This window comes from Silene latifolia, chromosome 5 (assembly GCF_048544455.1).
Source record: "Silene latifolia isolate original U9 population chromosome 5, ASM4854445v1, whole genome shotgun sequence".
NCBI classification, from domain to species: Eukaryota; Viridiplantae; Streptophyta; class Magnoliopsida; order Caryophyllales; family Caryophyllaceae; genus Silene; species Silene latifolia.
Genome location: NC_133530.1, coordinates 62308683 through 62319686, shown reverse-complemented (window position 1 = coordinate 62319686; position 11004 = coordinate 62308683). Strand labels below are relative to the sequence as shown.

General features: G+C 36.9%; 2 protein-coding genes across 2 annotated transcripts; one reads left to right on the top strand and one right to left on the bottom strand.

Annotated features, from left to right (window-relative positions):
• The first annotated feature begins 299 nt into the window (after positions 1-299).
• LOC141657463 (uncharacterized) lies at positions 300-7272 on the top strand. The gene is made up of 11 exons (XM_074464713.1): positions 300-791; positions 1343-1390; positions 1474-1644; positions 1758-1824; positions 2270-2334; positions 4301-4379; positions 5137-5255; positions 5343-5422; positions 6449-6518; positions 6737-6814; positions 6925-7272. The coding sequence occupies exons 1-11, from the start codon at positions 552-554 to the stop codon at positions 6988-6990; spliced, it is 1083 nt and encodes a 360-aa protein (XP_074320814.1). The 5' UTR covers positions 300-551; the 3' UTR covers positions 6991-7272.
• Positions 7273-8039: 767 nt separating this feature from the next.
• On the bottom strand, positions 8040-9267 carry LOC141657464 (E3 ubiquitin-protein ligase AIP2). The gene has a single exon (XM_074464714.1). It carries the CDS (start codon positions 9165-9167, stop codon positions 8181-8183), a length of 987 nt encoding a protein of 328 aa, XP_074320815.1. The 5' UTR covers positions 9168-9267; the 3' UTR covers positions 8040-8180.
• Positions 9268-11004: the final 1737 nt, after the last annotated feature.

Genomic DNA, 11004 nt, shown 5'->3' with positions numbered 1-11004 from the left:
AAGCTTTAGAGGTTACTTAATGCTTAAAATCAAGTACGTATTAATAGATCATAAGAGATTAAGATATTTTATTTTCTTTTTTAGAATTATGTGACACCCGGATTTGAACTTCGAAACACCTTTTTGATAATGTTCTATAACTTAGTTTTAAAATAATTAAAGTCATTAACCCGTACGAACTACGGGCTTTCAAACTAGTTTGATTATTAAAAATGGATTAGTGAATTAATTACCTGTTGTATATTCGAATAATCATTCCTAATTGAATAATTTGAATGAGATTGAAGGAAGTTAAGAATGAAACAATAGAGAGAAAGTAGAGAGGGTTAGGTTTGATATTTTTTGGTTAAGGGCACACAAATGGAAAATTTGGTTCAAATTGTACTGAAATGAGTAAATTGTGTGCTACAAAAATAAATTAGGAAAAAAAAAGCATTAGAAATTTGGGTTTCGTTCCCCATCTCTAAACCTAATTATTGTGGTGCTTAAACCCTGAATCAGTCTGATATCCGTCATATAACCCCCAAAACCCAAAAGGAATTGTAGAGAAAATGGGAAAGAAGAAGAAGATAGTCGAAGAAGAAAACGAAACGAGTAAGAAAATAGTAAGCAAAGTTGTTTCCGATGACGAGGAATCAAAGAGAAGCAAGAAGAAGAGAAAGAAAAACAAGACATTGGAAGTAGAAAAAGAAAGTAGTATTATAATTAAACCCAAGGTTAATCCCACCTTTAGCATCGCTATTCCTGCTTCCATCATCGGCAATGCCCAATCTCTCGAACTCGCTACTCGTGTATGATTTATTACTCACTCCTCTTTCTTTGTTTCTCTCTCGCTCTCTATCCTTGTCCATTTTCGCTTTTTAGTATTGGGGCAGCATTATTATTGTACCGGAAACCGTACCTGTGAAAATTATTGAATAAGTGTTAGCAACACAAATAAGTTGTTTCCAAATGACTCGAGATGAAAATTGTGTTCACTTAGCACAGCCAGGAATTGAGCCCATGATTTAAGGGAAACTCGAAAAAAGGTGGAAGTTTTAACTAAAAACTTTTGAAATTTCCAACAGCCAGCGCACCTGCTACCTCCCCCCAGCTCCACCACAGCCTCCAGGACTATATATTTCAGTAACTGGGCAATGCAAAAATTTGGAAATCACCAAATAATTAATTTTTGCATTTCTATTATTCTGTATTACCTCTGTAGATGTATTCCACATGTGTGTCTTTGTGGAATTAGACATGACATTGGTGATTTTATAGTAAGGTAATGCAGAAATGCGGTATGTACCCTTTTTATGGACTTGTTCAGTGGGAAGTATGTAACTTGTGGTGTAATTTTCAGCTTGCTGGTCAGATTGCGCGAGCTGCCACAATTTATCGAGTTGATGAGGTATTGCATTTCTTTTGTATCATTATTAGGTTGTCATTGGATGTGGTGGAGGGTTTAATTTAGTTAACTTTTATGTTGGCTAGATTGTGGTATTTGACAACAACGAGAGTTCACTCGAGGAACCTTTGAATATGTCAAGTTCCGATGAGAATGAAAGTAATGCGGCATTCTTTATGAGGATTTTGCGTTACCTGGAAACACCACAGTATCTAAGAAGGGCGCTCTTTCCAAGACATCATAACCTAAGATTTGCGGTGAGGACTTTTGCAACTTACTGTGTATATATATATATATATATGGATTTGTTTCTTCCAAGTTTGTTTCAAAATGAGTGGATAATGATCTCTAAACTCTTGATGTTGTCAAGGGCTTGTTACCACCACTTGATGCACCACATCATTTCCGTAAGCACGAATGGGGTTTGTATAGAGAAGGTAAAGTCTTCACTCCTAAATCCTACCTTGGAATATTTTAGTGTGATATGATAACAATAGTAATTCTTGAACTAGATCTATCTTTGGTATAGGTGTTTTGCTTGTTGCCCTCAATTATTTGAAAATTTAATTGGAATTCATATGTGGCATTAGCTTTTTTTTTTTTTTTTTTTTTTTTTTCAGTATTTGCTGTTTTAGCTAATTATTTGTTGGCCAGGGCCCAAGGGGATCGAAATTGTGTGAATGGTAATAATATAGAATAATAAGTGAGTCTTAACCTAATGGCCAGATAAGTGAAGAAGTAACATTATTGCATTGCATTGGTGACATTCTATCTATCATGCTAGGTATAACATCCAACATGTTTTTAATTTAGTATATGGTTTGGTATTCTTCTGGCTTTTGGTACCCCGTCTAAATTTTAATTACATTCCCTATGTAATAGGTGTAACTCTTGGTGAAAAGGCTCCAAACAGTGTTGGTACATTGGTTGATGTGGGCCTTAGCAAGGTATGCTGTTTATTCACACACAATTTGAAGCAGTGTGATTTCCCTAATATTATGCTAATTTATAGTATTGTTAAGGAAGCCTTTAGTTCTTTGCAATTTTTATATTTGGTATTATTGCTTGTATACAGCTAACACTCATGGAGATTATTACATAGTCGATAGCACAATATCTTTAGGTGAACCTAAGTATTAGCATTGATGCAGCAGAAAACATCAATCTATTTATAAATGTGATCTTACTGCTGAAGGAAGAGAATCATAACAGGTCTATTGTGTATAGTTTCGGTGAGTGGGAATTTCTCCGTTTCCCCAATTTAGGATAGTGGTAAAAGCAATCTTCACTTCGTCAGCACCATTACTTATAAGAGATTGTTAGAGCATTGATTTGCTCCTTGTCACATTAGTTATTTCCATATTCAATAGGTGGAAGCACGATGCATTTGGATCAATGCATTTGCTAGCCATAATCACACTCTGGAACAAACTTTTGTGAGACTCAAATATTAGTGTTTTTCTACCCTTCCGTTCTGATGTTTAGAAAACAACAGACTATATCTTATTACTGTACCTTTCGACCCTTCCATTGATGTTTAAAACATTCCCCATTGAAACAGTGAGATTCGTATCATTTGATCCTTAGCCGAAAATAGGACCAATTTCTCAGTAGTAAATACTCCCTCCGACCCATAATGTCAATCCCATTTACTTTATACACGTCGTCCTTACTTTCACCATGATTTTATTCACTCATATTATTATTACCGGGTTAAAACTTTAAAATATATTTTATGAAAGATTTTTTGATAACAAATATAACTATGTAAACGTCATATTATAAAATATTTGGTTCTATCACATCAGACATCTCTCTCTAGTTTTTGTTTTCCACATGTTTTCCCTCCTAGTAAAGGTTCCTTATGATGGATTGTATAGGCCGTTGACCGAACCTAAACTATTTTCTTGGATGAGCTTTATCGTGATTGTGGTTGGACTAAATAAAGCGAATTATACACATTGAGGTGGCTAAGAGAAAACATATTTTGTATACCTTTGCGTATAGCGTGTATTAGGTTAAGAATGAAGAGCAAGTTTGCTTCTAACACCTACATTTATTTTAGTTGATATGATCTATGAACAAGGTGGCAATTTTTATTCATGAGGTTTCGTATCATTGTCCAAGTTATTGGTTAAGGGACAGCAGCGACCGTTACCAAGTGTCTTGGAAATTTGACTCTAAAATGTCAGACACCACGACACGTGTTAGACACGAGAGGGCGTCGGCGTGTCGAAGTAACAGAAGTTTTTATTTTATTCGCATTTCGCCTAGTTGTTAAGTTGCTTCTAGCCTATCCTAGACCATTTTGTGGTTAATGTTGTGATGATGTATGTATTGAGATGTTTTTATTTTTAATAAAAGAACATTTTGTAAACAGTATAATTCTAGACTCATTTAGTCATCAACTTGATATGAAATCAAGTTGTTATTTTTAGTAAAAGAACATTTTGTAAACAATATAAGAATGAAGAACATTGTGTAAACAATATAGTAGAAACGCTTTTTGTAACACAATTGCCACGATAATAGTGACCAAATCTGTGATTTTGGACCCGTTTATCAAGAATTGTGACCAATACGGCGATTCAAAGTTCAAACCCTAATACACTCTACGGGTACTTTCCATAGACTATGAAATTTTGAATACAGTCCCTTCAGCAGTTCATCCTTGTTCAGTTGGGAAGGGGCTACATCTTAGATTTTCCATTAGTCCCTTCAGCAGTTCTACGGTCTATTATTAAATTGTGATGTGCTGTTCAAGAATAAAATCAGGATATCTGACTACACTTTTGAAGAACATTATTATCACTTGCCTGCAATTCTTCAATAAGATCTACAAAGATGAGTGTGTGGGTCTGATACTCTGATGTGCTGTTAGCCTGTTAAACTAGTTCATTGCTCTTGATGCAGAATGTTGTAATCGATCAAGTCCTTGGCCCTGGGTTGAGGGTCACTGTAGCCATGGGGAATGACCAAAGTTTAAGTTCAGGTATGCATGCAATATTCAATTCACTGATCATAAAGCTGATAGTTGTCGGTATTCCTTTTTTCCTCACAATATTATTAGTTATAGGGGATTATCGAGCAAACATCTCTTATAACCATGGTGTATTGAGCACCTAATTAGTGTCCTTTTTGTTGTGCTAAGTATATTACTCCATGTATTGTGGTGTGTTATTGTGTTAGATATCCCAACCCCTAAATCATTACTTTCATGCATTTATGTGTTTGTGTTTATTCTTGGTTAGAAGTAGAAGTTATGCTAGTTGGATTTTTTCCTGAGCATCAATCCAGTAACTGACACTAGTTTCTTTTTGTAGTTCTTAGATTTAAGAGTGGAAAGCTATTTTTCACATTTAAAGTTGCAACAGCCATGTACAATTAAAAAAAACCTTTATTATGGTGCTTGCAAATGAAAATCAGTTTCCTACCTTAAGTTTTGTTAATGCACCAGAAATGTTGTGATCTCTTTCTTTTCATTGAGAATGTGCCGACTTATTGCAATCAACACCAGGATTTCTGAGACACAAACCCGTGACCTTGTGGTTATTGTCTAGTGGTCAATTTCCCACTAGCATGGATCCTCAAGCTTGTTGTTTGGCCTTATGATAAGACAAGGGTGTGCAATTGTGCATCACGTTTCAGCTCAAAGAAGCGAAGCAAGTAGTGACATAATGCATCTCAATTCTATCTTTTAACTAGTCTATGTACTGCTTGTATTATAATTACTCCGTGCTTCTTTGAAGGGGTATTACACCAGGTTGTCCCATCCACCACTCCTAAGGAAGAAGAGGGCATGTACTGGGGATATAAAGTGCGATATGCTCCAAACTTGAGCTCTGTTTTTGAGAACAGCACATATGAGGTATTTGTTACCTTTTTTAAGAAGAGCTTCGGATTCTTATTGCCAAGTCTTTCCTCAGCTTGCCTACATGTTTCTCTTACTTTGTAGAATGGTTATGATTATGTGATTGGCACTTCAGAGCATGGTCAAACTTTGAAGTCATCTGAGCTATGTATCCCAGCCTTCAGGTGTGTTATTCATTGACGTATCATTAGCTTTTAATAATGGCCATAGATTTTTCATTACTCATTTGCTTATTGGTCCGAGGGAGAATAGGTTAAGGTGGTTTGTCCATATGACGTGAAGATTGACTTCGACTCCAGTTAGGAGGCTTGAAAAATGAGGATCATATAAGATTTTGAGGGCCAGGAGTAGGGGAATAGCCAAACAAAAACATAGGTTTAGGTGATTGAAAATGATATAGCATTGGATTTGACAATGTAGATGGAAAGAGTTCACGTAGATGATGCAGATTTTTAAATAGCACTCCCTTCTACTATTCTTTGTGCTCTCGTATAATTTTGCACAACTCTTAAGATTAATATTAAACAAATGATATGCACCTTGGAAATGGAAAAGAGCTTTGAAAAGTCAACAGATTTAACACTAAAAGAGATAAATGGGAAGAACACCATGATAATTCCTATCAAGGAAAGTCGAAAGAACATTATGAAGAGGAGGGAGTATATTTTACATTATGGAAAGAGTTGGGGAAGGGGTGTTGCCTGTCTTTTTGAAAAATTATTGTAATTTTAGCCTTACTTTGTAAAAATTCTGACCACCTTATCCCTCTGATTGTTGTATTGAATCCCCTCGTTTTCAAGGATTTTGGTTCCACCCGACTTTGAGTGATGTTCACAAGAGAAAACTCTTTGGTATTCAGGAGCAAAGTTTGGGTTAGATGGTCCTACGACAAGTTATGGTAAGATGTAATGATGTTTTGAGATTTTGAGGCTAGTGCTTCCACATCTTACCGTAACTTGCCAGGATGGTCATACCAAAAACTCAAACAGTTCTAATGGCTGTTTTATTTTTTATTTTTATTTTTTTTGTGGGAGAGAAAAGGCAGAAGGGAGGTTACATTTTTCATCTGCCTTTTACCTGTAAAAACCTTTAATGATAAGGTAATGTTTGTATTTGTTCGTAATGGTCTCTATATGGCCCATCACTTTCTCTGTTCACTTTAAATCTTACACTTGGATGATCAAATTTAGGCATTTTTTAATCGCATTTGGTGGCCTTGCTGGTTTAGAAGAATGCATCAAGGAGGACAAGAAGTTAAAGGTGGGTCCATATCAAACAGTTTTCGTTATGAACTAATCTTTTCAGCTGCTATATGTGCCTGCTTGTGTTTTTATTTGATCATCAATTATCAATAACCTGGGCCTTTTTTTTACCTGGGATTGGAAAATATGCATATGGTTCTTTCCGTGAACATTTAAACACAATTTATTTGCAATTATAAGAATTATCCCCCTCTCTCTGATTTTGTCATTTACCAGGGAAAAGATGCACGAGAAGTGTTTCCGACATATTTGAATTTATGCCCTAATCAAGGGAGTCGTACCATCAGAACGGAGGTAACAAATACTTATTTGCATTTGCTTAATTTGCCGTGCATGGAAAGAAAATGATATACAGATGGCATTTAAGTTGATCTGAGTACATTTGAATTGTGCCTGAAAAACAGGAAGCAATTTTTATTTCACTTCAATACTTTCAAGAACCAATTGGCCGTGCTTTGCAAAAGGGGTGATGGCAGTCTTTTGTTGCTGGGTTTGATTTGTAATTGCAATTTCTTGGTGCAGAAATTGTAGCAAATTTGTAGGAACACTCAATTTCTTCATAGGGCGATTTGCCACAATAGCCGGTTATCATGGGCGAAACTTTGTAAAATCTCGCAAAGTAAAGTTGATGAGGATTTTCGGTAACATTTAATTTGGTATGTAGTCATGCTATTTTTTCCTAATTTTTGGAATTTTTGTATTCATACTTTTTGCGTGCTCAATTAAATCAAAAAATTTGCAAATCTTAATTCTTAATTAATCAGTTGAGAAGAAAACAGCAAAATGTCGGCAGAAAAGCCTAGGGCTCCGAGACTGCAGATTAACTATACGATTATATGATATGGCCACATGAATCCCCCCTCTCCTTTAGACCTATCAAACAAGCCATTGGGGTTGCTCATAGTCTGCATGAAATGGGTCAGGTCATTTGAAAGCTTTAGGTCATAGTCAAGTTGTTCTTTTCAGTTATAAGTGGGGTCGTTGGCTACACTCACTCAAGTCCTTGTTCGCTCTCAGAACATCCTTTCCTGCTACTAGTACAAGCAACATCAAGCAGCCAAGGTTACACAACTTTGGATCTTGATGTATACAGCTACAGTCTTGCATCTTCTGAAAGCCTTCAGCTTCGCGTTACACTGGTCCAATTTATGCATATGGTTTAGAAAGAAAAAAAAAAACGCGTGCTCTTGGCTTCCCCAAATTTATCCATGATCATCAGGGTTATCACTTTTCAGAACCCTCCTTAATTGTTGGTTAAATTGCCTCCTACACTTTTATCACCTATGCAAAGCTCAATTGCCATGTTAGCTGGAAAAATGGCGGTCTGCGGTAGTGCTTAGTACTTACTTAGTAGTCATGACTTGAACACAAAATCAGTAATTTGTGACAACAAGCCTGCCCCTGTAAGGCTGCGACTCCCTTAAAAACAAAAACAAAAATCTCCATGGTTCCAAATCAGGGGCGCTAGTCCACCAACCTGAGGGTGACGTAGCTGTCTTCAGAGGCTGCAACTACAACATTGGCTCATGTATATGTATTGATATAATAATTCATAATTCCAATAGAATCTTACACAATCAATCCATGATATAAAATCCAAGTACATTCATTTATAAAGCAACAAGCAAAACAAAGCCAGTAGAGATAGATCGATAACAATCTAAATGTACATAAACTCGCCTTCACGAACAGCATTAGCAGCACCACGACGCTCCTCCTCCAGCTCCTTCTCCCTCTCCTTCCGACTCTCATACTTATGATCATCAGTAGGCAATTCATGGCGACAAGTAGGGCACGAATTATGCTCATCCAACCACGGCTTTAAGCACAGAGGATGAAACAAATGTTTACACGGCATTTCTTGCATCTGATCACCAACACCCAGTTTCTCCTTACAAATGCAGCACTCTGCATCCTCTCCTACTTTGGCCAACACCTCGCCATCAACCGTTACCACAGGGAGCTTTTCCACCACCACTTTACTAGCCGGCGGGGCGGCCCTTCTTGCTGCCAAATCTGCAGGTAACAAGTCCTCCAAACCCTCTAACATAGACACATCCAAACTCTCCACTAAACCCATTAAAAGGCTCCCCATTACATCATTATTATTATTATTATTATTATTATTATCATCATCATCGCCGTTTTCAGCAGAAATGTTACCGGAGTTGTTTTGGGATTGAGAGGCGAGTGCGGTTAACAAATTCTGCTGGATTAGCCAATTGGGCTGAGGGGGTTCACTATCCACGGTGAGATGACCCTCGAACAAGAACCCGTTGCCACGCGTAGGCGGAGACGGGTTCTCATCGTCGAGACGGAGGGATTGGTGGAGGGCGGAGGAGGCGGAATTGAGATGGGAAACTTGGGCAGGGTCAGCGGAGAGGGAGGCGGCGGTCTGGAGGAGGTCGACGCCGGCGAGGAGGAAACCAGGGGCAGTATAGCGGGTGCGGAGGACGGTGTTGACACGGCAAACGACGTCGTAAAAGAGTTTTTGGGTGGAAGTAGAGGATGAAGGATAGGATTGTAATAGGAGTGATTTGAGGGAGGTGACAGCAGATTCGAAGGTTTGTTTCTTGTTTAATTGGGTGCGGAGTTGTTGTAATTCATTGCGTATTGAAGATTCATCGTCAATTGAATAACTTGTCATTTTTAATCAGGTGATGAACCCTAAATTGGGGATTTAATTTAATTGAATTGGGATGTTGGAAAGGGGGGGTTGAATTGTGTAACAATTAAGTTCAGGGAGGGGGACTTTTATAGGTCCAACTGCTGTTTTGATTTCTTGTGCAACGGGCAAGGGACAATTTTGCCTCTTTCCGAATTTTTTGGTTAATTCGCGTTAATTAGCAAACTAATTGGGGCATTAGCGTTCGTTTCAAATTATTTTGCCCCCATGGTATCCATCTCATCACTTTTATTTTTTTTCCTTATTTGTTTTTATGTGAGCCGCTAAGATCCTTAGCAGCTTGTATGCATACCATTTTTGTAGTACCAAGTGCAAGTTTAGAAAAATACTGAACATGTGAAGTCGTTAAGATCCCTAGCGGATCCACATTTTGTCATCTTCCAAACATGTGAAGCCTGCAACTCCTGCAACATTGTGTCACTCAAAATACATGCAAATACGCAAAAACGCTAATAACCTTAGCGGCTTTCATGCCAACCAAAAAAATTGCTAATAACTTCCACTTGGTACTACAAAAATGGTATGGATACAAGTCGCTAAGATTTTTAGCGGCTTCACATAAAAATTTGAAAAAATAAATAAAAGTGATGACCTAGACACCATGGGGCAAAATAGTTTGAAACGAACGCTAATTCCCAATTGTTTTGCTAATTTACGCCAATTAACCAAAAAATTCCATGTTTCCACCTTAAACTATGTCTACTAGGTGTAACTTGTAAGTCCCAATCTTGAAAATTAAGATAAAATCTAATTAAAAGGTTACTTGGAATATAAGATAAAATATAATTAAAAGGATACCTAGAACATCAAATTTAAATGTGACTTGGCAAACTAATATGACATGGTATCAATTTATTATTATATTCCATTAATTTAATTCACTTATTTTCCTTTAAAAATCCATCCACCTTCCATTAGCTTTAAACTTAATTAATTAAAAAATAAAAACTACAATAAAAAAAATATGTATTAACTATAAGTTACTAATTTCAAGATATTTCATACGGAGTAGTATTATATATGTATTCGACATAAAAAAAACTGAATACATAAGAAATTAAGAACGAAGAAAAATAAATGAAGTTAAAAACAAGAAAAATTTTGTATGGTCATTAATTCACTATTGTTGTTACTATAAAAAAAATACTGTTGGGGATAAAAATTACACTTTTTTTATCATTAGTGACGTGGCAAGCATCTATTGGTGGAAATCAATTGAGATGGATCAATGACGTGGCGGACTTAGGACCATTGGATCAAAGCTACAACAAACACACTTAAGCAAAATATCTCACGCAAGAGGGGGAACAAAAGTCAACAACTACTTCTATTTTGATGGAACAGATGCAGGAATCTCGGAGCAGAAGCAGGAGGCTGTTTTCTGAAGCTCTAGACCTAGCAGTTACAACTATATAAACCAAGCAGAGGCAGAGGGAAACAATCTCAATCCACACACCAACACTCATACACTCGCAATTTCATCGATCATTTAGCAATATTCCATAGCAAATTAGGCTTTGTATTTCCTTACTTGCATAATTCCGTCTCGATTATAGTGCCAATTAGGTAGGATTCCGACTCCCCTCGCAGTTGTTCCCATATCGGGTTTTCCGCGTCACCAAAACTCTGCGTGTCAATCTTTTATTTCGTCGTTCATTTGTTCGTTAAATTCATTGCACTCATACCGTCGTTGGCCATAGATCGATCATTATCACTCACTAATTAAATTAACAACTCGGTAAATTTCTACCAAAATAATTTGGCGCCCACCGTGGGGCATAGTGATCATTTTCTATAG